The sequence below is a fragment of the Aspergillus ibericus genome (genome assembly GCF_003184845.1).
Source record: "Aspergillus ibericus CBS 121593 unplaced genomic scaffold BO80scaffold_22, whole genome shotgun sequence".
NCBI classification, from domain to species: Eukaryota; Fungi; Ascomycota; class Eurotiomycetes; order Eurotiales; family Aspergillaceae; genus Aspergillus; species Aspergillus ibericus.
The window spans coordinates 342725-370319 of NW_020292120.1; the positions used below are offsets into that span (position 1 = coordinate 342725).

The 27595-nt window shown below is 55.8% G+C and overlaps 11 protein-coding genes across 11 annotated transcripts; 6 read left to right on the forward strand and 5 right to left on the reverse strand.

Annotated features, from left to right (window-relative positions):
- Positions 1–37: 37 nt before the first annotated feature.
- Positions 38–625, forward strand: BO80DRAFT_100594 (uncharacterized protein). The gene has a single exon (XM_025713325.1). The coding sequence runs from the start codon at positions 173–175 to the stop codon at positions 500–502; it is 330 nt and encodes a 109-aa protein (XP_025574834.1). The 5' UTR covers positions 38–172; the 3' UTR covers positions 503–625.
- Positions 626–1225: 600 nt separating this feature from the next.
- Positions 1226–4607, reverse strand: tif32 (putative eukaryotic translation initiation factor 3 subunit EifCa; the record flags this gene model as incomplete). Its single annotated transcript, XM_025715815.1, has 4 exons — positions 1226–1721; positions 1788–4162; positions 4229–4453; positions 4566–4607. The coding sequence occupies 4 exons, from the start codon at positions 4605–4607 to the stop codon at positions 1226–1228; spliced, it is 3138 nt and encodes a 1045-aa protein (XP_025574835.1).
- Positions 4608–5459: 852 nt separating this feature from the next.
- Positions 5460–6757, forward strand: BO80DRAFT_100750 (uncharacterized protein). The gene has a single exon (XM_025713328.1). It carries the CDS (start codon positions 5588–5590, stop codon positions 6347–6349), a length of 762 nt encoding a protein of 253 aa, XP_025574836.1. The 5' UTR covers positions 5460–5587; the 3' UTR covers positions 6350–6757.
- Positions 6394–6810, forward strand: BO80DRAFT_356830 (guanine nucleotide-binding protein subunit gamma; the record flags this gene model as incomplete). Its single annotated transcript, XM_025715809.1, has 3 exons — positions 6394–6545; positions 6623–6680; positions 6748–6810. The coding sequence occupies 3 exons, from the start codon at positions 6394–6396 to the stop codon at positions 6808–6810; spliced, it is 273 nt and encodes a 90-aa protein (XP_025574837.1).
- Positions 6811–7496: 686 nt separating this feature from the next.
- BO80DRAFT_425677 (SelT/SelW/SelH family protein) lies at positions 7497–8633 on the forward strand. Its single transcript, XM_025719574.1, has 3 exons — positions 7497–7721; positions 8025–8235; positions 8376–8633. Exons 1-3 carry the CDS (start codon positions 7593–7595, stop codon positions 8564–8566), a joined length of 531 nt encoding a protein of 176 aa, XP_025574838.1. The 5' UTR covers positions 7497–7592; the 3' UTR covers positions 8567–8633.
- A 402-nt stretch (positions 8634–9035) lies between these two features.
- Positions 9036–12128, reverse strand: pdeB (3',5'-cyclic-nucleotide phosphodiesterase PDE2; the record flags this gene model as incomplete). Its single annotated transcript, XM_025715799.1, has 2 exons — positions 9036–11029; positions 11096–12128. 2 exons carry the CDS (start codon positions 12126–12128, stop codon positions 9036–9038), a joined length of 3027 nt encoding a protein of 1008 aa, XP_025574839.1.
- Positions 12052–12969, reverse strand: BO80DRAFT_100722 (uncharacterized protein). The gene has a single exon (XM_025713327.1). It carries the CDS (start codon positions 12700–12702, stop codon positions 12238–12240), a length of 465 nt encoding a protein of 154 aa, XP_025574840.1. The 5' UTR covers positions 12703–12969; the 3' UTR covers positions 12052–12237.
- Positions 12970–16124: 3155 nt separating this feature from the next.
- On the forward strand, positions 16125–16984 carry BO80DRAFT_101030 (uncharacterized protein). The gene has a single exon (XM_025713330.1). It carries the CDS (start codon positions 16191–16193, stop codon positions 16680–16682), a length of 492 nt encoding a protein of 163 aa, XP_025574841.1. The 5' UTR covers positions 16125–16190; the 3' UTR covers positions 16683–16984.
- Positions 16985–17414: 430 nt separating this feature from the next.
- BO80DRAFT_101040 (DNA-binding E3 ubiquitin-protein ligase SNT2) lies at positions 17415–22925 on the reverse strand. Its single transcript, XM_025713331.1, has 3 exons — positions 21990–22925; positions 21418–21901; positions 17415–21356 (listed from the first exon to the last, which is right to left on the reverse strand). The coding sequence occupies exons 1-3, from the start codon at positions 22753–22755 to the stop codon at positions 17420–17422; spliced, it is 5187 nt and encodes a 1728-aa protein (XP_025574842.1). The 5' UTR covers positions 22756–22925; the 3' UTR covers positions 17415–17419.
- A 1641-nt stretch (positions 22926–24566) lies between these two features.
- BO80DRAFT_425680 (uncharacterized protein) lies at positions 24567–24949 on the reverse strand (the record flags this gene model as incomplete). Its single annotated transcript, XM_025719575.1, has 1 exon — positions 24567–24949. A coding segment is annotated over exon 1 (227 nt), but the record flags the coding sequence as incomplete, so codon positions are not given.
- A 307-nt stretch (positions 24950–25256) lies between these two features.
- BO80DRAFT_425681 (uncharacterized protein) lies at positions 25257–25421 on the forward strand (the record flags this gene model as incomplete). Its single annotated transcript, XM_025719576.1, has 1 exon — positions 25257–25421. The coding sequence occupies one exon, from the start codon at positions 25257–25259 to the stop codon at positions 25419–25421; it is 165 nt and encodes a 54-aa protein (XP_025574844.1).
- Between the last annotated feature and the right edge of the window lie 2174 nt (positions 25422–27595).

Consider the following 27595-nt stretch of genomic DNA (forward strand, 5'->3'; position numbering starts at 1 on the left):
TTTTCTTTTTACTTACTTCCCGACGTCCCAGACATACTGTCCCGGATATCGTGGAGACAGCGGCATACCCCTTTTCAATTTCCTTCCCAGTATATAGATTGATCTTCTCGCTTCTGATCCTATCTGCACCACATACTTACCTGCTTTCCCTTCATTATCACTGTCATTCAGCATGAACCATGCACTCAATTACCAACCCGTCTGTCAGTCACTCACATATCCATCTATGACCGGCACGTCCTCCAACCAACTCGGAACATTCCATACATACACACATACATACATATACATACACAAATTTTCTTATTCCTCATCCTCTCTATCCTTATTTCCCCTTAATCGCAGGCCGAGCTCAGAGATTCCAGGTACACTTTCTGTTCTTCTCCCTAGCTTCATTTCCGCTATCGGAGTAATCTGCTGCACTTACAGTTTCAAGTGGAATGATCCGTTTCATGTCCGAATAGACAATCACCTACTACTTATCCCCTACTTACTAGATTGAGTTCAATGGGAAAAAGGGCACCCAAAGGAAAGAAATATTAAACGGAGTTGATTTGCTTTCCCATTTATGAGATACTTGTCAATATAATGTGTATTGCAGTATAACAAACAATGCATACAGTAAGGTATATTTCGCTGGGTTTTTACCAAAACTGTAATAATACCATTACTGGGAAAGTTACCCTATACTCTTTAGATGTTAAGGGACCTATCCAGTTCACCAAGAAAGATATAGAGTACGAAGCAGATCTCCAACATGTCCTTGACCCTCCATTCGGCAAGACAGTACGAAGTATGTACGACATCCAAAGAGATGTGAGAGAACAAAGTATATAACGGAAGAAAGTAATGCATTTTGTCAAAAAGTGAGATCGGGTAGGTCAAAAAGTAGATGAGAAAGAATTTGACATGACATGCCCAGAGAATTAAACAGGGGGACTAACTACAAACCCCATTTCCCTGATCTCCTTGCGAGTGCTCATCGACTAACAACTAAAGACGTAGGAACAGGAAGAGAAAATCGTACCGGGTTGAGGCTAAGGAAGAGGAGGAAAACTATGCGAACATGACGGGGGGGTAGTAAGGGTCCTAGGTCAACGGGACGGGAAGAATGAAAGAGAGAAGAAAAAAAAGTAAGATCGACATCTCAAATCACACGCCCTTTCATCATCATCCCAAGAACTTTTTGTTTCATGTCATCAAAGCGAGTAGGGGACCAGGGGGTTTACTGGCCGCCCTGCTGCTGCTTCCATCTGGGGACCCACTTGCCGGCGGCGGGCTTGGACTCCTCCGTCCGCTCAGCGGGCGCCTCCCGGCGGGCGGGGGGCTGGGATGAGCCGGCCTCGCGCATGCGGGGAACGTAGCGCTCCGTCGAAGGCGCAGCAGGAGCGGCGTTAGAGCCCGCACGGAGGTGAGGGGGCACGTAACCACCACCGGTTCTGCGCGGCGGCTGGGGCTCCTCCCGGGCGGCTTCGGGGGCGGCAGGGGCAGCAGCAGGGGCGGCGGGGCCGGAGCCAGCAGCCTCCTTAGCGGCCTGACGCTCTCTCCAGCTAGGACCACCACCAGTGCGAGGCGCGAGATTGAGACGAGGAGCAGTGCGCTCAGTGGTAGGAGCAGGAGCCGCAGGCTCGGGCTCAGGAGCACCGGTCCGGCGAGCGGCACGGCGAGCTTCCGCTTCCTCCTCGCGCTGCTTCTGCTTGGCGGCAAGGTCATCCAGTCTCCTGTCAGGCGGGTTAGCAACACGGTCTATCGCAAAATGCGGCAGCGCAAGTGGGGGGAATACTGACCGTCTCTCTTCCTCACGCTTAACCTTCTCCTCGGACAGGACGCGGCGACGCTCCTCTTCCTTGGCGGCTCTCTCCTCCTCCTCGCGTCTGGCACGCTCTTCCTCCTCCTGGCGGCGGCGCTCTTCCTCCTCGCGCTCAGCTCTCTCGCGGCGTCTGCGCTCCTGCACCTCCTTGATACGCTGCTTCTTCTTGGCCTCGAAGTCACGCTCAGCAGCCTTGCGGCGCTTCTCGAACTCCTCGTGGCGCTTCTCCGAGACCTCCTTGCGGAAGCTGTTGAACTGGGGCACCAGGCGGCTGAGACGGTGCTTGAGCGCAACGGCCTCCTTGTGCTTGTCCTCGGCCTCCTTGAGGGTCTCGGCCTTGTTGGCCTCGTAGATCTCCATGTCGCTCTTCTTCTGAGCTTCATAGTCGGCGGGGATGTGCTTCAATTCCTCACGGCGGAAGGCACGCTCCAGGTGGTCAATACGCTTGGCAGTGGTGCGGACGCGGTCGTTCAGATCGTTCTTCTCCTTCTCGAGCTGAGCCAGCTTCATGGCACGGAGGCGGTTGGCGTCAAGCTCGCTCAGGTCGAGCTCGCTGATGTCGATACCCTTGACGCCGGTCTTCAGCTCCTCCAGCTGCTTCTTCAACTCCTGCTGGCGGATGCGTTCCTGCTCATCCTGAATGCGCTTCTTCTCACGCTCGCGCTGCTCGTCGAGCAGACGCTGCTTCTCGGCTTCCTGGAGCTGCTGGGTGCGGATGCGCTTGCGAGTCTCCTCCTCGCGCTGCTTGCGCTGCAGAGCGTCGGTAGCCGCCTCCTTCTTCTTCTCGATGATGACACGGCGCGCCAAGGTCTCCTCGTGCTCCTTGGCAGCACCGGCCTCAGCGCGGGCGTGAGCGGCACGCTTGGCCTCCAGACGAGCCTCGCTGTACGAGGGGTCGACGTACATGCAGGTGATGTGAAGGGTCTTGGCCAGGCGAGTGAGCTGCAGGCGAGCAATTTCAGCGGGGGTGTTCTGCAGACGCTGAACGGAGCCGATCTCGCTCTCGGCCGATCCAGCGGCGCTGCCGGCGTGCAGAGCCTTGGCGGACGAGAAGACATCGGTGTCGAAGGTGAGGACACCGGCGGTGTGGTCGACACGGATGGCGAGATCGCCCTTCTTGCAGCCGTTCATGATGAACTTCTCGATCATGGAGGGGGTGATCTGGAAGGGGTCGGGGAACTGAGCGAGCTCGTAGACGAACTTCAGCTCGACGGACTCGTAGACCTGGGAAAGCTGCTGGAAGAGACGGGTGAGGATAACCTGCTGCAGAGGCAGGACGTACTTCTCCATCTCGGGGTCGGCACCGATCTGCTTGAGGATGGGGGTGATCTTCTTGCAGATGGACAGGGGGTGGAAGTCCACCTCGAGGATGTTGTAGAGGTCCCGGATCTCAGGGCGGGCGCGCTTCAGCATACCCTTGTTCAGGGCATCCTTGAACAGAACGGCACGAGTGGGGGGCTGGGCCATACCCAACAGATTCGTGAGGCGGGTGTTCTTGTTCTTGCGAACTTCATCCACATCCACCAGGGCGCCACGGGAGCGGGAGGTGCTGATGACGGGGATAGAGAGGGCGGACAACAGGACGAAGGAGGCGGCCTTGGTCATGTCGGCCTCGGTCACGGAGGGGTTCTCCTTCTTGGTGCCCTGACCGGCAGCCAGGGTGGCGGCGGACTGGCGGAGGAGGTTGTAATAACGGCTCCAAGCGGCAGCGTGGAAGAGGTAGTTCTCGCTGACGAGGAAGATGCGAGCCAGCTTCTCGTAGTAATTGGCCATCATGACGTTCTTGGCGGGACGCTTGCTCAGGCTGAGGAGGGTGTGGATATCCTCAATGCTGCGGAAGGCCTCCTGCCACAGCTCCAACTCGACGGCGACATTCAGCTGCTGGAAACGAGTGTCCAGGTGGCGCTGGAGGGTGTCCGGGTCGCTGAGGTTGATGGCGTGCATCTGAGCGGAGTACTTGGCGGCGTTCTGGACATGGTTGCGGAGCAACTCGCAAAGACGGCGGAACTCGGTCTTACGGGTGTACTTGAGGCAGAACTGGAAGGCCTGCAGGGCGGTGGTCTGGTACATGACCTCGAGACGGGCATTGTTCTTGAGGATCTCGAGCACGGTGCGGTAGGTCTCCCACAGGAACTTGAGCCAGGGGGTCACGACGGCACGGTCAGTACGATCACGAGACTGCTCACCGGAGACAGTGGCGAGCAGGATGGTCTCAGGGGTCTCGATGGCTTCCAGGTCCTCGACGTTGGAGGAAGGGGCGGCGGACTCAAGAGAAGACTGGATCTCATCGGCCTTGGCCTGAGCCTCGGTGACCTTCTTTTCGGCGAGTTCGATGAATTTCTTGAGAACAACCTAAACAAACAGAAGTCAGAGATTCTGCAGTGGTGGTGTTTCCAAGGGAGGAATTTTTCCTCCTACCTCGATCGTTCCGACGTTGGTGTTCTGGGCGATGTTCTTGTACTGGTAGAGACCATCCTTGGCGGCCTTGCCCTTGCGAAGATCGACGCACAGCTCGACGAAGAGGAGCATCACCGGCTCAAGGGAGACGATGGGGCTGCTGCGCGTCCGCTTGGAGGTAACATGTTCGTGAAGGACGTTGAGGGCGGCGGGGGCCTGGCCCACGGCGATGAGTTCCTGAGCCCTCTGCGGACAAGATTCCAGTCAGCATGTTTTCCCAACCCGTGGATTCATCTTCCATTTCCGGTCCAGCATCGAAAGTGTATTCGGAGAAGGGCACGCAGGCGGGACAGCGTACCTTGAGGACATTTTCAGGCTTGATGTGAGGCGGAGGCGGCATGGTGGGCGATACGGCGGCGTGGATACACGATCACGAAGCGTATAGGCAGATGACACACAGGGACTCGACTGGGGAGAGGGTCGAGGGGGGGAGGGAAGGCAGTCGGATCGCACAACGACGGGCGGGCAGCGGAGTCGAGGGCGAAAGGAGCCTGGAGATGGAAAGGCTGCCACGCGACGGTCGGCGAGAAGACAGACCCAAGACAGACAGGACGTCAGTCAGTCAGTCAATCGGTTGAGGAAGAAGGCGTCGTTGTGCGAACCCGCGAAAATTCCCGCCGCCGCCGTTCCCACTTTGGGTTAAGCGATCCAGATCACGTGATTTGCTGGTTTCACCGGGGGGGTCAAGCTTCCCCATTCAAAGAAATTCTCCATGATCCATCATCATAACTTGGGGTCTGTTCAACTTTGAATGTCCCTGCCAGGGTATTCCCATCAATGGGGTGGCTCTGGCTGTCAGGCGCGTTTCGAGTCAACACTGCCGCCCGTACAGTGTTGACGGCTGACGGATGCCGGAAGGTAGTATACTTCACGGGCGATGCGCTGACACGTTGGGACGATCCTTGGGACCTGGTGGGAGGCGAAGAACGCGTCCAAGCTCATCTGATCTGTCGAACCGTTGCAGTGGATAGCTACAATGCTATTATTACAAAGTATTATGCTTTTGGCCAGGCGAGAACGATGCCGACTAGAGCAGCCGATGAAGAGCCCCGATGTTTCGAATGATCGATACATACGGTCCGGTACGGTATGGAGAAGCCGGGATTGAAGGATCCACGTGAAACCCAGGAGAATCTCGATGCTACGGAGTCCTACAGCGTACAGAGTACAGAGTACAGAATGAAATGGAATGATGCTCATCGCCAGTGGCTGAGCCACCATGACGACATGCACGTCGCCGAATGATGAAGAAGCAGAAGAGGGAGTTCCTCAGGAACGCCTGGAGGGTTACTAGCCTGTGCTGACTGCAGGAATGGTGAGATGGCACAAGCTCCGCACGGGACCAGGAAGTATCCGTATCTTTCTTCCGCTCTCAGGGGGGGGGGATCCTCTCATTTCCCACTCCTCCTGCTGCTCCCTCACTACGGAGAACTAAGAGCTACTACTACGGAGCAGAGTGGAAGCCTCCTAACTAACCAGACTAACTACTTACTGGCTTTTCCCTTTTTTTCCCTTCCTTCCTCCTCGTCCGCCCCCCTCTTTTTTCCCTTTTCTTCTTTTTCCCCCCTCGGTCCAGCAGCAGCAGCAGCAGCAACAGTAGCAGTAGTCGCTCGCTTTTCTTTTTCCCCTTCCTGCTCTCCCTTTCTCCCTCCCTGCTCGCTCGTCAGACCGTCGACTCTGTGCTTCGTTCCACCATCCTTCCATTCATTCCTTACCCCCATTGTTACTCTCACCCCCCGGTCGCTGTTCCCACTACATTCCCTCTCTCTCTCTCTCTCTCCCTCTCCCTCCTCACCTTATTATCTCTTCCTCTCCCTCCTCCTCCTCCTCCTCCTCCCCTCCTCCTTTTTTCGCGCCCGCCCGCCATTCCCGCCCGGCCATTGCTGTGATCCCCTTGCATCCTGCCGGCTCGACGCGCGAAAGAACCTTAAGCTGAGCCTCCCGACCGATCCTGCTGAATCCACCACTCCATCCAACACATCACATCGCCTCCTCTCCACCCACCCCCCAACTTCTTCCACCACCTACGCTGCCGCCGCCGCCCGACCCATCGTCGCGTCGCCCTCCACCTTCATCGATTAACTTCCCGACTTCGCACGTTTCGCCCCGTTCCGACCGTCGCCAAGATGCCTGCCTACGAGCTCCGATCGGGAGGTGATGTCAAGAACAAGAAGCAGAGTGTGGCCGATCTCAAGTACCGCCGCCTGACCGAGTTGAACGCCCGTTTGAAGGAGGACCTCGACCGGCCTCGTGTCAAGGTGTCCGAGGCCGCCCTGTCGTAAGTTCCGGCTGGGCGCCCTCCCACGCCCGCCTCTCCAGCCACCGCGTGTTACTCACCCCCCCTCGTTTTCCCAGGTTGATCAACTACTGCAACAACACGCGCGATTTCATGGTACCATCCGTATGGGGTCAGGTATGCGACAATTTCCCCCCATGTGGCGCCCATCCATTATCCTCGACGAGGTCACTAACGGTCCCAGGTCGACAAGCGTGAAGACCCATACGCACCCCAACAGCAGGGAGGGTGCTGCACGGTCATGTAATGGTCTCATGACTTTCCACGTCTTTTGATTCGGACGGACTGATTAGCCGCCATCAGTCCGTCGGCGCTTTTATATCCCCTCTTGCGATGACTTTTCTTCACTTCCCTTCTACTATCTAATTCTCTGTCACCATACCTTGGACCCATGGAACGCCCACCGCCCGGTGCTCCGACGGCCAGCCTGTCTGCGATGAATTGACCCCGGATGACCGACCACCGAAGGAGCGCGCTGGATCTGCATGAACTTCGGGGACACTGGCCGTGGGAGTGGGCGCGCCATTGGCCTCGCCCTGTGCGACGGCTCTCGTGGGCTTCCATTTTCTTTATTTCTCTCTTGTCGAGAAGGGTGCTCGACAGGTGTCATTTCCCTTCTAGTGATTTTATTGGACCATCTTTCCTTTGTTTAGCAGTGATTCGGACGGGGTTAGGGGGAAAAAACGTATAACCAGCGACGGGAGGATGCCCGGTTCTTGTAGCATAGATTCACGGGGCTACTAGTTAATTAGTGAAGGTTATATTTAACTCTGCAGAAGTGAGTCTAGCTCGGATGGGATCGTCCGCTGGCAGGGTAGCGAGGGTGCATTAATGAATCCGATCCGATCGTATGCAGGATCCATTTCGGAGAATAGATAGACAGCTGCGACCTCCACCGCTGACATCATCCAAATCCAGCAGTAACTATTCCGTATTTCACACAACACACCACCCCACCATACCACCATACCACCATACCCACCCCAAAGCGAAAGCACCCAAGAACAGCGAGACAAGACAAAACCAACAATGACAACAGAACCATCCACCACCGATCCTACTCCGACAGTCCCGGGCTCGGACCTCTTCCACAATACCCTCCCCCGCATCACCATCAAATACTGCACCCAATGTAAATGGTTGCTGCGTGCTGCATATGTATGTTCCTGTCTTTACTTTCCCTTCTATCCTACCTTTCCCCTACATTAGCTGTTCCTTTTGCATTCCCTATCGGCAGTGTATGCAGTATGGAGGATTGCTACTGCTCGACTACTTACTTCCTTCTCTCCTCATCAAACCTTCCAACAATGGCACCCACATCCTTCACAGGCACATAGCACATGCAATCTCTATCTCCCCACCAATACCAATACCTCCTCCCCTTCCCCCTCCCCTCCTCTCTCCAACCCAACCCCAACACCCCCACCAAACAACCAACTAACGAAGTAAATTAAACAAAAGTTCGCCCAAGAACTCCTCTCCACATTCAATACCCAACTCGGCGAAGTCGCGCTCGTCCCGGCCACGGGGGGGATCTTTACCGTGACGATATATCATCATCCCTCTTCTGCCTCGACCACTACCTCAACTGAGGACGATTCCGGGGAAAGGAAAGCAAAAGGCATAACGGCGACGATTCTCTGGGATAGGAAGACGAATGGCGGGTTTCCGGGTATGTGCACCTTATTTATCTATTGAATTATTTGTTCTTGAGTTCGGGGTTGTGGTGGTGGGTTTGTGTTTGTGGTTCTGTGGGGGATGGAAGGGGGATAGAGGGGATGGATGGGATGAAGATGCTAACAGTGGCTGTAGAAACCAAGGTGCTCAAGGGTCTGGTGAGGAATGTGGTGGATCCCGGGAGGGATCTGGGACATACGGATCGGGCGTTGAGAGCGAGTGCCAGCAAGGAGCAGGAGAAGAAGCAGGAGAGTCAAGGTCAGAAGGAGCAGAATCAGAATCAAGCTCCCAAGGAAGAAAAAGAAAAGTGTGAGGAATGTCAATAATCGATATGTATATCAAGCACAAGATGTATACTATTGAAGATAATCAATTCACATAGACAATGCAAACCCATACGCGATTGGTAAAAGGTACAGTCCTGCCTGTGGCCGCCTCATCCGAAACGCCTGTCCACGCCCCGTCTCTAAGTGCCCCGTCCTGCCCGCCTCTGTATGGTAATGACAAAATGAAATAATGTGTCCCACGAGGAGACGAAAGTAGTGATGACGAAGAGAAGAGGAAGAAGAAGAAGAGAAAAAGGTCAAAAAGCGGCTCGCAGATAAAGGTATCCCCCGAGCCGGTCGTCAATCATGCAATCCATCATAAATCCGAGTCGTCAGCTGAATGTTCCCATTCATGAGCCCATTATCCAATCCCCTCGTTTTGCTCACACGTGAATCCAACCCGCCAGGAACACCTTGAATCAATCAAACGAGAAAACAGAAACTGAAATCAAAAAAAACATCCGTGCCGTCACGTCTCGCCGCTCAGCTCGTGCTGATGCGAGTGATGGGTACGTCGCTTCCAGAAGGCCAACCGCAGTCGGCTCCGGCGTTTCGGCAGCTTGCGTGGAGGACCGTGCTCCCCGGCTCCATGCTCGTCCCACCGGGGCCCATGCCCATCGTGTTTCATGCTTCCTGTCGTCGTCGTGGATTGTGCTGAGCTGCCTGTCCCGGTTCCCACCGGCGAGGTCGCTATGCCGTGCTTGCCCGCATCGTAGCTGTGCGGGTCCGAATTGCGTCGCGCCCCGGGATACACTGCACTGGCCGGCTCGTGGTTGGACGTGGCTGGTCGGATGTTGGCCCGGTCCCAGTCGCCTTGCTCACTCCGGCTGATGCTGTCCCGGGAGAAGCCCTTCTCGTCACTGTCCACGCTGAGGAAACTGGTCGCATTGGTCGACGGCGAGATCGGGGTCATGTTGTTGCTGTAGGTGCTGACGCTGTGCGTGCGCGTGCAGCTGTTTCGCTGAGAATTCGATGGCCCTGATGTGCGTCCGGACGAGGCCGTGTTGGCATGATGGCGTCGACCGCTAGGCAGCCCATGTCGCGAGCTGCTCGGCCGACCTTCCACGGAGCTGTTGCGCCCGCTGGAGCGACCCGACAGGTTACCGTTCCCCGCAGTGGATCCATTGGCGAGGAGGGCGGCCGCCAGGGCGGTTGGGTCGCTTGGAGTCCGATCCGCGTCGGAAGAACCGTCCAGGGTGTCACTAGGACGTGGTGAGTCGGCATGCCCCTCAGGAATGACGCCGGAGGATCGGCGCGAGACATCATCCCCTGATGGTGGCAACGGACACCCTGTGATGTCCATCGACGGGCCCGGGGTGTCGGGCGAGACCACAGGGCTGATGGTATTCTCGTTACAATCACTGGGTGCTTCATCCGACCCCAACGGCGTCGGAGCGGTCCCAAAGTAATCATCCGGGGTCGACTGCCGGCTGGCGGGTTCGCTGGTCGGGAAGGACTGCCTGAGGGGCGTGTTGGGACTATTGATGGCTAGCGGCGCGTGGAGGCCCTTCAAACTTGGAATGGGGCTCTGCGTGCGGGGCGACACCAAGTCGTCGGGACGGAGGTCAGCGTGCAACGTTTGCCGGTTCTTCTCCATGTCGGCGAGGAAGTGCCACTTGGACTGGTTGCTCCGGATATTCTCGACCGTGAACTTCAGGTCCGGGAGGATGTCCGAGACGCCCTCGAAGAGCGGCAGGGCGTAGATCGACATGAAGCTAATTTGGCTGGTGGCAAGTTTGTACACATTCCCCAGTTCGGGTGGACCGCCAAACAGCGCCGTCTCCATCCCAACCTCCTTCTCCATCTCGCCCTGATTGGCGAATTCTTCCTGCAGGATCTGGGTCCACTTCTCTGCAACATCCCACGGGCGCGCCACATTACTGATGTCGGCACACTTGATCAGCAGACCACACAGCAGCGTTTTATACAGCTCCAAATCCTGTGGCTTCCATCCGTCCACCGTCCGATCGTTGGCGTCGAACTTTTCCTGGAGCGACCCCAGTCGTTCCATGAATTTCTGATGCACCCCCATGTCCGTCGCCAGGATGGAGCTGATCAGAAGCTTGCGCAGTTGCCGATCCCGGAACGCGGTGGGCCAGTAGCGGCGCAGGATCTGGGAAAAGGCGGCGCAGTGGAATGCCTCCAGGACGGAGTTGTCGTTATACAGCTGGGCCAGCGGGGCATTCAGCTTCACCAGGAAGAAATTGTTCACGCCAGGATGACCGACGTCATGACCAATGGCTGATATCAGCAGGGTAAGGGTATCGAACGGTGTGAGGAGGGATGCCATCGGACATTTGGTGTCAACCGTGGGGCCCGCAGACCCGTAGGGGGGCAGGGCGCCGATGTGAAGGAGGAAGCAGAAGACCGACTGCAACACATCGATCGCGTGTCGGAAGTTATGGTAGAGGACAAAGGAGTTGTAAGATGCACGACAGGCGAGGAGAAACGTCCGGAGTTCACCTAAGAAGCAAGATCCCCTCGTTAGCCAACCTTCCCATACCATCAGCATCCGTCTGATTCACTTACCGGGCAGCAACTGCCACTGCTCCAGCGCCGGGTCGGTCAAAGCATGCTGCAGCATTTCGAACGCGGCCAACACCAGTTCGTCGTCTGAAAACTCATGGGCGGTAAAACTCCATTGCCCGACGTGTTCCCTGACGAACTCCGCACGGTCGGGGCGAACGTCGAGTTCGCGGTCTTGGAATTCTTCAATCACCTCTTCCGGATTGCAGATGCCTCGCATCAGCTTGGACACCATGGCCTCGCGGAGATACGCATACGGCTGCTCGTCATGGACGCCCACCCACGAGTGTTTGCGCAATTTCTTTCGGGAAAGAAAGCGCGACTGTTCTCGGAGAGCCGTCTTACGAGTCCGATAGGCCTGGACAACCAGAGCTTGCGCTCGGCAGCTGTCCAGCGGGGTTACGAGAACGTCGACTGCCCCCGCATCCAGACATTTGGAGATGTGTTGGGGGTCGGGGAGAGACGGAATACGGGGCTGCTCAACGGGGGAGGCGCTAGTGGGGTCGGCGAACGGGGGGCGCAAGACGGCGACGGGAATGATCACATTGGGGCAATCTTGGACCTGGATGTCGGCCGACAGCCCCGATAATAACTTCAGGTCGTACGCCCCTTCCCATTGTGAGGTAAATGTGAATCCCCGGCGCAGGGATGCGGGCGAGGGCGGCGATACATCGGCCCACGAGCCACGGCTGGCTCGGCGACGATGCAGGGCCGCTTCCTCGCCATGGATATCAATATCGAAGAACACGAAGATGGGCGTGCAGCGAGTATGAGCGCCGTCGCTGAGCTCCGCTAGTTTGGTCGCGATAGAGGTTCCGGCTTGACAGAGATAGATGCGTTTACAAACTCCTAACAGGACTTGGACGTCCAACGCCAACGACTCCGGCTCTTCGATAATTCCAGGATCCGACGCCGCGCCTGCCGGAGCTTCGGGCGTCTCTTGATACACCCAGCGTTCTGATCGTACACGATGGTCGATATATAAGGCAGAGCAGTCGAAGCGATCCATGGTGTCGGTGGGATTTGAAACACCCATCATCCAGGGGGTCACCACTCCAAATGTCAGGACTCGAGATATTCACGGAGGTGTGAGAAGATGACGAAATAGCTGTCTAGCCGGTCCGGACTCGGGCTCATATGGTGAATCAGGTGTAGCCGCTCAGGTGGAGAGACGAGAGATATCTCGGGGAGAAGCGAACGGCCCGGTAGACGGTACAAAGGGAAGCGAAGGAGCGTTGAGAAGTTGGACAAAGGAGGGACTTGCGATCGGTGACGTTATACAGTTGGATTCTAAATTGGTTTCTAGACGGTGTCAGCGAGTCCGGAGCCTGGACGCAACGGCCTGCAGGGTATGCAAGCGACGACAGCAATGGCAAACGAGAAGTGCAGCGACCAGCGAAGCCGACCAGCGACGAACCGCCGTCGAGGGCGCGCGTTGAACAATGTGTTTGTTGGCTGCAGCCGTCCAGCAGAGGAATGGGCGATGGTCCTTCCTGCGGGGGGGGGGGTGCGCGGTGCAGGACCAAGCCAAAAACCTTTCTGAGACAATCGGGTGCTGTACCGCATGCACGCCTCCAGACGGCGGTTGGCTGCGATCGCCACACCTGCATACCCACGCACTTGCCCACGCAAACACACACACAAGCTTGTTCACTCACAGTTCCTGAGAAGGGTCCAGCGAAATAGGAAAGAGATAAAAAATGGCGCAGAGAACGGTGAGAGATCGGTCAATTGAGGGGGTTGTGGTGGTGATGGTAGTTGGAGGTGGTGGTTCGTCCTCCGGTGGTGGTTGTGATGGTGGTCACTTCGTCACCCACGGGGAGAGATGGCGCCCGAGTGAAATCGACCCAACGAGGACGCAGCGAGATCGCGGCGCATGCGAGACTTCGGCTAGATGAGAGCGACGAAATTCGCGACCCAGATAGGACGACGGCTTAGGGCGTCATGGTGGGCCACCGACACGGCCAGACGGAGAAAAGATGACACGAGACTGAGTAGAGAGGGTGGAGAGGAAGAAGATCGATCGGGAGGAGAGGGCGAAGGGGCCGCACGGGTGGGCGAGGCTGGCTTGGTTGGACCGGGTTGGGTCTGGGCTGGTGGGTGGCAGAGGATTAGGTAAAAGGGTCCCCAGGGAACCGCTCGAGTCAGGCAGTAGGTAGAGGGAGGGGGAGGGGGGGAGTGGTTCGGTAGTCGTGGTGGTGGTCGGAAGACTGGGGAAACAAGGAGACCAGGGAAACAAGAGAGTGTAAATGGGTGAGTGTCAGAGGGAGGTGGGTTGCCGATGGGAGGGAGCTCTCGTAGTAAGAAAAGGTGGAAAAAAAAGAAGAGGAAAGGAAGTCCGAGTAGAAGTGAGGATCAGAGTAGTTAGAAGAGTAGTAGAAAAGGAAGACAAGAGAGAGACCGGAGGTGGGAAAGGAACCGAGAATGAGAGGAAGACCGAGACCGAGAGCACGAGTTAAGGGAAGGGAAAGTAAGAGAGTAAGAGAGTTAAAGTGAGAGGGAGGGAGGGAAAGACGGAGGAGGGAAGAACGGACGGCGCGCGGTGGTGCTTGGGGCAATGCGGCGGAGGAGGATCGAATCTTCGATACCCCAGCAAGATCGCCAGGTGAACCAGAGGATGGAGTCGTGGTGCTTTTGCGATGCTTTTTTGACAGACCGTGACAGGCGGATTGACATGGGACGAAGCCTCGAACTAAGATAGATAGATAGGTGGAAAGGCTTTTGGCTACTTTTGCTTTCTTGACTACTCGGTCTAGTGCTGCCCAGCCAGGGTCAAGAAGGTTTCGACCTTTTTTTTTTATTTTTTTACCCTGGGCCATTTAACTTTTGGGTTGCTGCATTTCTGCCAGTCTTCCAGAAGGTCGCGGCACGGCGGCAGGCGGGCGTCGTCACTCGTCAGCTTGTCTTACATCGTAACTATACCGACTGGGCCGTATTCGCATTACTCCTTCCGAGTGGTATTATATTCCACGATGACTGCTACTGCTGTCAGTGCTCATCGTTCCCTCGAGGGTTTCAGGATCCCGATAGGATGGGGACGATCGAACATGCAATCGACTACTCCGTCTCGTCCTAGTGACTGCGACTAATAGTACTACTGGGGTGTGCTCCAGAGCTGAACAGATGCCAGGCCGGACTAGTTGTCGTCGGCGATTCGCCTTTCGTTCCGTGTCGAGGTACGATCGGCCGTCCCCCCACTTCCTTGCTCTTGCATCTGGCTGTCCGGCTGAGTCTAGCTCGTTGGTTACCCGTATTCGGCTGACCGATGTAAGGAATCCGACTAGAACCTCGATCGAATCGAGGGAGCCACCAACCAACCCGGGGAGAAACCCGGAGGACTCATGCAGTGATTAATTACTGGAAGTATCTCCGGAGTATATGAGGATACTACCACGGAGGGACTAGGTGGTGATTTAGCCATGTACCAACACAGTAGTATCCTCGGCTAGCCCTACTATTGAAGACAGCACACACACACACACATACCAGAAAAGAAACGAGAAGGGAAAAAAGAAATAGCCTGCATGGTACTACTGTCCTCCCAAACCGAGGAAGAACCGGTGGAGGCAGCACCACTCGTGTCAGGCAGGGAACTGGGCGGGCGAGTCCTCCATGGTGAAGAACAGACAGCGAACACAGACCCGACCGGAAGAACACAAATGACTACAAGAAATGAAAAATAAAAAAAATAAAAAATAAAATAGAAAAACGACCGAGAAGAGATAAAGTGAGAGGAGAGAGTGGAGCCCATGACGCTTAAGCAAAGGATCTCATTAGCTCATGGGCAGCTCAGTTGGTCTTCTAGAATTTCCCGGGCGGGTCTTGGCGCTTTTAGCCGGGCGCTGGAGGGCGGATTAATTTCCTGGCGCGTTTCCATTTTTATTATTCACCGTCCGCCTGGCGCAGCCGGTTAGATTAATGACTTGGATTAGTATTATTAAAATGAGGAGGAGGCCAGAGGGGAAACGAGGGGGAACGAGGGAGGGGGGGCGGCGCGCGTGTTGGCGGATGAATAACCCTGGAACCATTGTCGAACCCGGAGATGACATCAACAGTCCACAATCCTGAGTCGTACTCCGTACTGCAATCTTTTTTTTTCCCTTTTTTTTTTTTTCCCTCACCGTTAAACTCACGAACCCTGGGGAATGCCGTCGATCGCCAGCCACCAAGGCCACGATGGACAGAGCAGCAACGAGTCAGAACCAGTGCAACCTGCCTAGTCGGGTCGTGCCAGGCAGACACCTCATCTTCTAGAACTTCCATTCCGTCGAATCCACATGGCTCCTCTTCTGCAGCCCGACTGCCTTGGCAACTGCCTCCTCACTGAGCTAGATACCGCGTTGTCTTTCGTGCCACAGCGACAGCACCAGTGCCCAGGATGATTCCACCGTCTGGAGGAGTTGATTCATCCATATCCCTCAGAGGTGGCAACCCGCCCGCCAGTGACGTCGTCAGTTCCATTGAAACCACCGGGGTCCCGATGATGTGATGACGACTCAGCAACCAATGGATGCTGGAAGCAACTGAGGCAAACTGCCTCTGACGAGTTAACCACTGGATGGAGATCACATTCATTGTCGATAGAAGTACACAGCACGGAGTAAGTGTCGAGTAGACAGTAAAGAGTCCAAGCTGCAGCTGCGGCGTGAGTGGAAATCCCGCCTTGCCGATTCGTTCGGAACGCCGCCATTCAGAAGGACAGGCACACGGACCGTCAAGTCCGAGGTTGAGGTCGGTCACGGGCGAAGAGTACCTGAGTTGGGGCGGCATCCTGCAAGGAGCATCCTTCCAGTCCAGACGAGGGAGAGACCGACCAGCAGCGTGGCTGAATTCTAAATTCCGGTCAGTGGCTGAATTATTGTCCTCCCAACACTTTACTGATTATTGCCGAATGAATCAACTTCGGTATCGGAACTTTAACTATATATATCAACACAGTGAATCTCAATGAACCTAACCCGTGGGGTAAATATCTCTATCTATCCATCGATACTTGGTATAACTGTACTAAGGCATAATCCACCCGACCATACTCCATCCTCAAATCCTATCCCCATCCCTGCTTCACAGTCCATACATAGTAATAGTACAGTTCAATATGCATGACAGCTTTTCGCCCCAGTCTCCCGTCCCCGTCCCCATCCCCATCCCCATCCCCATCCCCATCCCCAATTCCCCGATCCCCAATACCCCAGTCCAACCAATCCTCCCCACCCGCTCTTATCATCCATTCAACTCAATGGTTCAACCTCGACGATCACCCCTCATCCAGACACTACATACATCATACATAGTACATAATACATATGCACAAGTACCTACATACATGGATGGATATGGATATGTATACATATGTACCTCCCCGTGGTCAACCTACCCTAGTACCCTCCCTACCCTACCCACCTACATACATACATACATACACATACACACATACACACATACACACATACACACATACACACATACACACATACACAAATACCGCCTCACAAAACAAGACCAAAACAGCACGCAGAATACACTTTCCTGTCGTGTAGCGTCACACGAACTCAATTCGGGTTACCTACATATGTACCTACCTAGCTAGCTATCTGCCCAGGTAGCAGGGAATTGGTTCGACGGGCTTGTGGACCCCGCGTTTTGATACTAAGTGTCGATGTATAAGATAAATGGATGGGTGTGGAGAGAAGATGAAGGAAGATAAGCTGCGATTGGGGTAGATAAGGAAATTGGATCGGATAGGAGGTATTGCTGCTAGGTAGGAAGGGATAGTGGGTAATGGGCCAGGAGTCACTAGGTTGAGCTGGAGACCTAGTAGTACGGAGGATACGGAGTATGTCTGGCTAAGACTTGTCGAGGAATGCCAGTTATCACATGGTGCATGCAGCCGAGACCGACTATCAATCAGATTGATAGATGTACACAGAGATAGATAGGTGGTATACATATATTGATGGATGATCAAGTTAGCAATAGCATAACTGGAACTATTGTATTCTGTATCACTGGAGCCGCTCTTCCGGCACCGGCTCTTCGCGTGTTCATGCATATGATCCTGGCTGTAGCCGCGGCAGTCAAAAACATCGAGTATGCGCTCTCATGACTATATAAAAACACGGAAGAAGGGGAGACATGGTAGCGAAAAGCGAAAAAATGAGAACAAACGATTCATCAATAATCTAAAGCACGCTGATGGAAAGCTCAATAGCCCAAACCCCACTTTTACCATGCCAGAAACAAGCCCAAAAAGCAACAAAAGGAGGATGCAGACGAATGAAAGGGGCTATAATACACGGCAGATTATTCTATCGTAGTCACTGGGGTTTAGGAAAGCAAATTCTTCAGAGACGGGCTCGCACTCGCCCCCGACCCTCCATTGGTCCCGCTGGCAGTCGTATGTCGGCCCGCGCTGGCCATCACCGGCGTATCCTCTGGCTTGACCGGAGGAGTCGGGCCTCGTGGATCCATATGCACCTGCGAGACGGGCGGCGACTGCGTTGGCGCCCCAAGCACGCGATCCACCGAGTAGACACGTGGCGGAGGCCCACCGTTCAATGCGCTGAGCGAATGTTGAGGCGAGTGCCGCACCATCGTCGCCTGGACGTCGGGAGGCGATGCGGATGGCGCATACGGGCGAGGGCCCGTCGCGTGGGACAGATGCGGCGACGGCATCGAGACAGGCCCATATGGGCTCTGGTGCGTCGGAAACGGCTGGGCCGGAGGGTGGGACCCAGGGGCATAATGAGGCAGCGGCGGGGCATGGTGCGAGGGGGTGGGCGGGAATCCGTTGATATGGCTTGCCGGGGCTGGCGGCGGCGGCGGAGGTCCTGCGCGATAGCCAGGCACCGGGAGTCCGTTGCGCAGTTTGCTGTCGCCGAACTCCGCAGGGCGCTGCTCATAGCCGGGATGCCAATCGGAGCCGCTGTGAGGCGGAAGGCCAATCGGTCGGGGAAGGACCCCGGACTGCGGGGGGTGCGCATGATGAGAGCCAAATGGGCTGTTGTGATATTCCGTGATCCGAGGGGCGGGCAAGACGGGCCGTGTTGCCGAGTAAGACGACGGGCGGGGTTCAGGCGATGGTTGCGGCATGGGCTTCTTGAGATGGCACTTGTGGCATTCGTACAAGGTCTGCGATCCCTCGCTGTTGATGGCCGATAGGGCCGTCTTCTCCGCCGGGCTGTACTCTCCATTCAGGCGCGGAAGGGCATGCTGTGATGGGGTTTGATGTAGGTACGGAGGACTCGCCGAGGCCGCGCCGGAGAACCTTGACCCTATGGGATCATTGAGTCCGACTCCGTTGAGCAGTGGCGTCCTGTGGTCGACTCCCGGCGTGCGTCGCGACTTATCAAGGGGCCACCAGCGGGGACTGAAGGCACTGGAGCAGCGAACACACTTTCTCGTCGCGTCCGCATCAGCGACGGGTCGGGGGGCGTGATTCTCGGAGTCGATCACCATCTCATCCGGAGCTTCCTCTGCGGGTTTGTAGCTGTCCTTTGGCGCCGTCGGTGCTGTCGGTGCTGTCGGTGCTGTGGGCGCTGCTGATGCGGCTGCTGGAGCGGTCGACACGGCCGGAGGTGCTGCAACGCCGTTGGTAGTCGAGACTCGGCGGCTGGCCGAGGGTGTTGCAGCGTGATGCGACGCGTTGACCGATTGTTGCACGTAGGCCGCCTTTCTGATGGTTCCCGTCAAGGTCAGGTCGGCTTGCTTGTAAGCCAGGGCATACCGCTGCAGAGCGTTGATCCCCTCTTCCTCGGTGGGCTCTCCGATCTCATGGATCGTCGCCGTAACCGGGTGATGAGGACACCAGATGCCCGCAGATGCCGCTCCTACCTCCTCTCCGAGCCGGACGCTGCTCACGGTATCCCGTCGGGAGCTCTTGATCGGCGTGATGTCAAACCCAAACTTGTACTGCGCTTGGAATGCACAGCCGACATGAAAACGGGCGTTGCAGTTGCCAAAGTGGCACGGCACACAGGCGCCCCCGTCGGTCTTGCAGATCTTACAGACATCGCGCCACTTGTCCCGGGGAATCAGACCGAATCCTTCTGCCGGCTCGAGCTCCTTAGCGTCGCCGAATTTGATCTCGGGCGTCCAGACGGCGCACATGACATGGACCCAGTTGTTGCCGGCTGTCCGCTTCAACGGCTCTCGAGGACCGATCGGTTTGCCCACGTCTTCTTGCCTCTTCCGGTACAGCTTGATGGCTTCATTGACCATCTCCTTTTCCAGCCGCTCCTTCTCCCGATCTCGCTCAGTCTTCTTCTTGTGAGTCGACTTGGGCGCCTCCATCAGTTCGTGCTCCGTCCAGGTGACCGGGCACAAGACACAATTGTACGTAGTCGAGATCATGGGGTCCCGGTCGTTCGAGCACATATCGCAAAGCCATTTCACGCAGTTCCGCGACGGGCTGACTCCGTAGCAGCTCCGATGCACGGTCAGGCGGCAGTCCCTACAAGACAGGTGCTGGTCGCCCATCGGCTCCATCTTGTTGCAGATGGCACAGGGAAGCGTCTTGGCCTTGGGGGGATCCGGCATGATCGGGGGTGGCTCCGGGACCCGGTCGGTTGCGGCCTTCTTTTTCGGCGCGGGTTCCACTGAAGTGGCCGTCGATGTCGCTGCGCTGTCTTTCTCCGAGATTCGACCCTTCTTCCTCGTAGACTCTTGCTGCACCTGTGGATTAGCATTCACTGGGACCCCAATGGAGGCCGCCGTCGCAGCGGTCGCACTGTTGATACTGATGGGAGTCTCGGTAGAGACGAGCAGTTGAGTCAGAAGCTCCTCATCCACGCGCCGGCGCCATGACTTGTTGCCGCTCTGGGCGATCTTCTTGGCCACCTCGTCGACGCTCTCCCACTGGATACCGTATTTCCTCCATAGCAACGCACAGCGCAAGCAGAGAGCCACGGTAAGCTGCGACGTCTTATCCCGCTGCTTCGATGAAGGCTCGCTCGGGGTGGTAGTACCGGGCGGAATGCCGGGGGCACGTCGCCACTGCCGGGAGGTTCGCGTTGAGCAGAACTTGCATTGGAACCCACGCTTTTTCTCCGTGGCTTTCTCGTTATCAAAGGCCGAGTCATCATGGTCGTCGGCCACGTCATCCACCAACTTCGCAGCAGTGGTTCGCTTGGCCTCCTTCTTGCCCCGCCTGCCTTCATAAGCACCCCAGATCTGACGACCGCGGGGCGTTTTTTTCCACATATAATAAAACCGCACGATTTGATAATGTGGCACGGTGCCCACGTGCTTCGTGATGTGGCGCCATTCGGACCCATACTTCGCAACGGCCTGCTCAAAGAGTTTAACTTCTTCGGGTCGCAAATGGGGCTCCTTAAGATCCTTGTATTTGTTCATCTGCTTCAGCCTTGCTAGAGCAGCATCGGCGTCGAAGCTATTGGAGTAAAGGAGGTCGAGAGCCTTGTCGAGAAAATTAGTGGCGTACTTTTCTTCTCCCACCTGAGGGGCTAAAGCCTTTGCGCGCTCCATATATTCATCGATGAACTTTTCGCGATCTGCCGGGCTGAGATCGGACCCAGGCGCGTCGTCTTCGCCCCGGGACGGAAGCTGGTCGGCCGTGGGCATTTTGAACATCAGCTCTGCGGTCCGGACTTGCTTCCCGGCCACTGAGACCGGCTCATCTTCGCCGCGTCGGACATATCCCAGGGGCTCGTCCTGGACCCACTTCGGCCGGTTTGCTTTTTCCTGTTTGGCGGCTTCGATTGCAGCCAGGGTCTCTTTGGACAGTTTCGAATCCTTGCGCCCCCCGGAGCCCCGCATGTACTTCTTCTTGATGTCGACCGGCTTGACGTACTCGATCGGTTTCCCGGGCCAGGGATTCACCATGGCCTGATGTCGAGGTCCCAAGCGAGAGCTGGCCCGCGGGTAGATCCGGTCGTCATAATCCAGTGCATCTTCAACACGGCAGTGGATTCCTAAATAGCGATAAGGCCACATTCTGGCTTGCGCGACTTGTTCTTCGGTCGCTGGCCGGACCTCTTCTTCGGCGGGTGCTGGAGTGCTGCCTGTGGTACCATTCGCCGCGCCGTGGGGCTCCTCCTCCTCCTCTTCCACCATCTCCTCGTCCGCATCGGGCTGGGATTCACCCAGTATTGGAGTATTGCGCGCCTCGAGTTTCCGTTCTTGGGCGCGACTGCAGGCCGCACACGCCCATGCAAACCCTCGAGCCGGCTTCTTGGTCAAGACTGGTCGAACACAGTACATGTGGTAGGTGTGGTGGCAGACAGCACAGTCCACCGAGTCATTGCTATGGTAGAGAGAGTTAGCATGGTTGATCCATTCCACCCGAGAAAGAACGATTCGTATACCTTGCGGCATACAAGCCACAGCGCTTGCAGGTCTTCACCGCACTGGTAAGCTCCTTCCGTCGTCCGATTTCGACCAGGACGAACTTCCAGCGCTCGTCGAGAACCTTTTTGACGTTGCCCGGGACGTTGATCACCTTGCTTGTCGGAATCACGTCGTAGTAGCGATGGATGTAGCGGTCAAACATCTTATCGTACCAGAAACAATCTCGGGTCTTCCGATACTTGTCAAAGTCGGCAATCTCCGACATATGCATGATTTGGCACTTCCCGCGTAATGAGGTGAGTGGGCATGTGTCGGAATGCATGGAGGCGAAGACCAAACGCGTGTCGGCGACCTTCCGCTGGATGTCACGTGGGCGATAATACCAGTTCACCCGCAACGCCTCGATCGGGCCTGAGGGCGCATCCTTGGAGGGGAGGAATTCCATGATCCGTGCCAGATAATACGGTTCCCCCGGGGGCTCACAAATCAGGTAGACGTGGTCTGAGTGCCGATCTTAGTACAAAGCACGTCTACGGGGGAAAGCGAGAGAAAGAGAGCGAGGAAGAAATAAAAAAGAAGTTGATCTCACCATTTACGGCGTATGTTGTGCCGTCGTCCGCTCGGAGTTTGCCATCCTTCAGATAGGCACCACGGCTCTCAAAACTGACCATATTGGTCTCCGTCTGACCGTGCGCCGTCCCTGGGGCCGTAGTAAAAATCTTCTTCGCCGAGTTCCCACCTGTAGCGTTGTTGATCGTCGAAGTTGCAGGCTGTTTCCGCTTCCTCGAGAAACCTGCCGAGGGGGTGGTGGCCCCCTCCTCGAACTTGGCGGAGAATGAGGAGGTGCCTGGAATTGAATCCTTCGCAGCAGACGCGGCATTGGCGCCATTGACCGCCGTCAGACTCTTTCGTAAAGCTGACGATGAGACTGGCTCTTCACTGTCGGCTTTGGAGCCATTGACGAGAGCCCCGGCAACGCCGCTACTCCGCTTAGCGGATTTCGAGGCGGGTTGGGCCAGCTCCAAGTCGACGTCGATATCGCGATCCTCGGCATAGTTGGGACGCGGGGCGGCATTGCGACCTCTGGACCGGGTGCCATAAGGCGCCGGAGTGGTGGAAGTGCTGGGGGGCTCCGTAACGGCGACGTCTGAAGCCGAGGCGCTGATGGGCATGGGCAGTGAAAGCAGGTCGTGGCTGGTGGCGGCACCTTGGGGGGTGGGCGCCTCGACCGAACCCGTTCGGGAAGAGTGGCCAGGGGTGGGCATGCGACGGGCTGCGCCAGACGGCGACGACGAGTTGGGCTTTCCGTGGTGGTTTGAAGGGGACTTCTGGGGCGGTGACCTATCCAAGGCCATGGCCAACCCTCAAGTGGAATTCCCGCGTGGAATTCCCGAAACCGAACCCCGATAAGAAAGTTGGTGAAGGGGAGAAGGGAGAAACGGTGGTGGGTGGATGGGTGGGTTAGGATGTTCACAAGATGCACAAGAGAGAGAGAGAGAGAGAGAACACCAAACTGGCTGGGACGCGGAGATGCAAAGCTCAGCAACGGGCCGGGACGGGGAGACGATCCCTCATGAAAGTGGACTCTGCAGCCGGGTGGAAGGGAGGCGAAGGGAAGAAAACGAAAATGGGAAATGGACCAGGCCTGGCGCTGCAGATATTTTGCCCGAAGCACTGGGGAACCGTCAATCGATGGTCACGCCAACCCGGAAAAGTGTAATGGGCAGGTAGCAAGAGCAGCTGTCTTGTCCGGTTCCCTCAGTTCTTCCCGCAAGGGCGCAGAAAGGGTCGAGTGGGTGGTAATGGCAAAAAATAAGTAGGACGGAATATCAAGATCGGCACCGCTCCGAAAGTGATAAGAACAACACGATGATGGGAGGGTGAGAGGAACAAGAGGGAGGAAGCAAGCAGAGCGGCAGGGAGACCGGCTACCGAATGGCATGGAATTAATTAATGGGGGAGACGAAAGAATGTAGGAGAAGGACAGTCAGTCAGAAGGGAAGAGAGAAAGGGAAGAAAGGAAGAAAGAAGAGAAGGCCCGCTGGAAACGTCGGAGTAGTAAAATGAAGGTTAGCGGCGGTGGAAGCCAAACAAGACGTAGAGCCACTTAGGGCGTTGGGAGACTCGTGGGGTGAGCACAGGATAAGATCAGTAGCCAGTCAGATCGGACTAGCCCTCGTAGTGGCAGAAAGTACGTCGTTGTCGTATCTAGTAGGAGGAGGAGTACTAGTAGTAGTTCGTGGGTTGCCAGACTGATGATGGATGTTGGTCGTGAAGTGTTAGTATTGGACCAGGGCTACCCAAGCACTGCATACATCTGAGGATAGATCGAGAGGGGGGGTTGGTTGGCTGGTGTGGGTGGGAAGGGGAGAGGAAAGCTGGGGGGAAATGGGAGAGTGAAAAGGGACGGAGGAGGACAAGAGGGGAGAGGCGAAAGAATCGAGACGGATACAGCCAGCCAGCCAGGCAGGAAAGAAACGCGAAAAGTCAGAAAGGACGAGGAAATGCAAGAAGGGTGGAAAGAAAGAGAGACCAGAAAGAATCAGGAAAGCCGTCGAGGATCCCGACCAGTCCACGTCCTCGCCCCTAGTCCCGATGTGTTAATATGACGGATCCTCCATCCACCCATGAACCAGATGAATATCGCTTCGAGAGCATGGAATGGATTGGCTTCCCTCCCCGTTCGTTTCTTTCGAATTGCGTTCGGTGCTGCGATGGCTGGGATTTACTCCCATCTACGATAGTATACTATAGTGTCCGATGTCCTATCTGATCTAGTTTCTGTGCCTGGACGTCGGGGTTATTTTTATAGCAGTGCGCTCCCCTTGCTCGTCCAGGCGGCGTGTTTGACCCGTTGGGTGATCTACGTCGGTACACTGGGTTTAGCGGATTTACTTTAGTGCTAGTAAGATCTCTCGCGGATGGGGGGAGGAGAAAGGGATTGTGTGGGCCGACAAACCCGACTGCGAAAGAATGATGATATTGGGGGAGGGGCTATGGGACGAGGATCAATGCTGAAGAACGGGGAAAATGAGAATGGAAGGGAAGGGAATGGAGAGGGACCTGGAAACCTAAAATTAAGCAGCAGGGGAAAAGAAAAAGAACATGGGACGGACAAAGGGAGGGGGACCAGGGCAAGCAAATAAATAATACATAATGAACGGCCAGGCGGGCTTTGCATACATCCATCCATACATACATACATAGTAACATACATTCATTCATTCATTCATGATCCCTCCACGACCCTCTTTACTGATCCTTTCACTCGGTGCGTCAATCACCATGGTCCAGAAAAGAAAGGCGGGTGATGGGAACGGGCCCGGAGGACCAGAGAGGGCATGTCTAATCTGTGGCAGGAATGTTGTCACGTAGGGCAGCGCATGCGCGTTGGATCTGAAATCCAGAGCGCCAAGTCCCAGTGCAGTGAGTGGACAGATGGACCCATCCATGCCATCGAAGGCGCAGCGGATATCGTCTGTTTCAAACTAGATCAACGGAAACGGCGTCAGCATCGTAACCAGGAGGTCGGCTGGACAAGAAGGAAATTGATGGAGGTGATCTTGTTGCTTGTCATCGCCGCGTCCGATGATCATGATGACATTATCATCCCCGATCCTCCCAGGTTTGACGGTTGAGGGCCTGCGCAGGACTCGGGACATGGTAGCCCGTTCTTGAAGTGGTACCGCATCGTTACGGGGGTGTTCTGGAAGTAATCGGGGCCTCCTATTTGCAGAACACCCAACGCCCCTTCTCAGGGTGATGAAGCACTCGGTGGAGTGTGGATTATTAAAAGGTACCTAGGTGAATGACCTTGCTCAAAAGAACTACTCCTACTTGGATTATTGTATCATGGATGCATCTCGCGTCCGGCGGAGAACAGCAGCAGCAGCACCACCACCACCACCACCAGGAGATCCGAGTCGCCTCGACAGCTGCAGGAGGCCAGAAGGAGGCGATCGAGGTTGAAACATGGGACCGGGCTCGCTTTTTCACGGCCCATGCTGCGGCGGAGGACTGATGACTGAGGAGAGATAATTTTCCCGGGGGAATTATTTCTGAGCTAGGGAAGGGAGAGGGGCATTGGGTGCAAAAGCAGTGGTTCTGTACGACAGGCGACTGGAGGCATGGATACGTGCTGGAAATGCTAAGCCATTTTAGCTTAGGCGGGCAACCGAAAACTCGGTTCAGCGCTTCAGCGACAGTACAGAAAAGGGAGGGGAGGCGCCAGTTCCATGGCTCCCTTCGACCTGCAGTGCTAATTGACTAGTGGTGATTAGCAGCTACACAGTCGATCCTCAGGCATGCCTGGGGCTTCTGATGCGAACCACCCATTCGCCAGTCGCGACCACTCCCGTGCGGAAGTCAACAGCCATCGAGCCATCCATCCATCCCGACCAGCCTCATCGGGGACCGCCGTGGAGACGCGCTGGAAGAAGGGGAATAATCCTGGTTGACAGCGGTTGCCGCTGTGCAGGCCAGGTGGGCGCATGTGGTCGACTTGCGGCGATGAGGTGATGATAACAGTAATCCGTCGGCCAGAGCGGGAACATGGCCCAACCCTTAGCGTTTAGCCTAGGGTACTTGACTCGCCGTAAGTATCTAAGTACTACTGGGGATCTCCCCCGCGACGGCGGATCTTTTGGGTGCGACTTTTTTTTCTTGGCTCCGTGGACTGAGAGGTGAAGGGACACTCCCGTTGACTTGGGTAGATACTTCGGATGATGGCCAGCACCCCGGGGAATTCTGTTCCAATCATCCGGGTCCTCCCAAGTGCCTGGAGGAATGATGTTCTCTACTCAGTACTTTACGAGGTCGATCAATTTGAGGCTGGTCTGGAGTTACATCATCTTCCCGATAAGCCCGGCTGGGAGGCATCCCAGGTCTCCGGGCGACTGTCGGACCTTGGAACTCCTGGGATCAGAAATCGCAACCCAACCTGGTCCAATGAAACGACTGACCGGTTGCCGCGCTGGTTGTCCTGACTTTGTTGCCACATTACAGCCTCCGGCCAGCCTGGCTACCTACCCAAGCCAAAGGCCTGCTTTTCACTTTTTTCCTTCTGGGAGGGGGTCGTGTTGGCAAGGGGGGCAGAATCGAATTATCGCATATATTTTTTATCTCCAAGGCTGACTGATGATGATGATGATGATGGGACGGATGCCTAGTAGTCACGGATATGGTGGTAGCCCTTCCCGTCGAAGGAAGATTGACCGGGGGGTGGTCGGCTTGGTGTTTCAAATGCCTAAACCGATTCCGACCACTCTCCCCCAAGCACAAGCACTCAGATAGAGACATACATACAGACAGACAGCTAGAATAGATTTAATCGACCAGTCTCTGTACCAGAAATCCTGGATGATTACAGTTTGCTGGGCCCGGTTATTTAATCCATCATCTGATGACCGGAAATGCAAAACCCAATCATATTGCTCGGTTGTCTCTGCTGAACCCAACTGTCGAAACGTGTAAGCTGTCCGGCCGACGGAGTCGACGCGGCAAGATGACTCGATCGTCCGATACTAAAGGGCGCGCGCTATGGGGACGGTATGGAGGAGTCTGGCACTTAGGGACTAGTGCCTGCAAAGGGCCTAAGGGAAAAGGAACCCATGTTGTGCCGAGCACATACATACACCGATGACCCCCCCACGGTATATCGACTGGGATGCATCCGCGGTGTCAAGAAAAAAACTTCCCCCCCCCCACTGAGCGCTCTCGCAAAACCATCGCAATATCTCAATAAAATAACGGATCAGTGTGCGAGGAAGAATCACCCGAACCGTCATGAATAATGATACGGTGTACGGGGAATGTATGATCAAGTCTGCTTAAGCGTGAGTGGCCACATGTGGGTGGATCACTGGGGGGCTTTTTCCCTTTTTACTTTTCCTTTCTTTTTTTTTTTACCCTTCCCTTCTTTTTCGGGCCCAGAGTCCTCCGGGTCAATAATGTTGAAGAAGAATGGCACATTATTCGTCCGAGGTATCCGTCCGCTTCGACCCCCCTACGGATATGAGTGTGAAACCCCTCATAGCCTACGTACTTTGGTACAAGGATACGGAAAAAGTGTAGAATGGAACCCAGAACACTCTTGGCGGGAGGCTTAGTCCCTACCATTAGATGACTTCAAACCCATCGAAAATCATGGGATGGCAAGAAGCTCGCAAGTGGGATGTGAGGAGAGGGCCAACATGA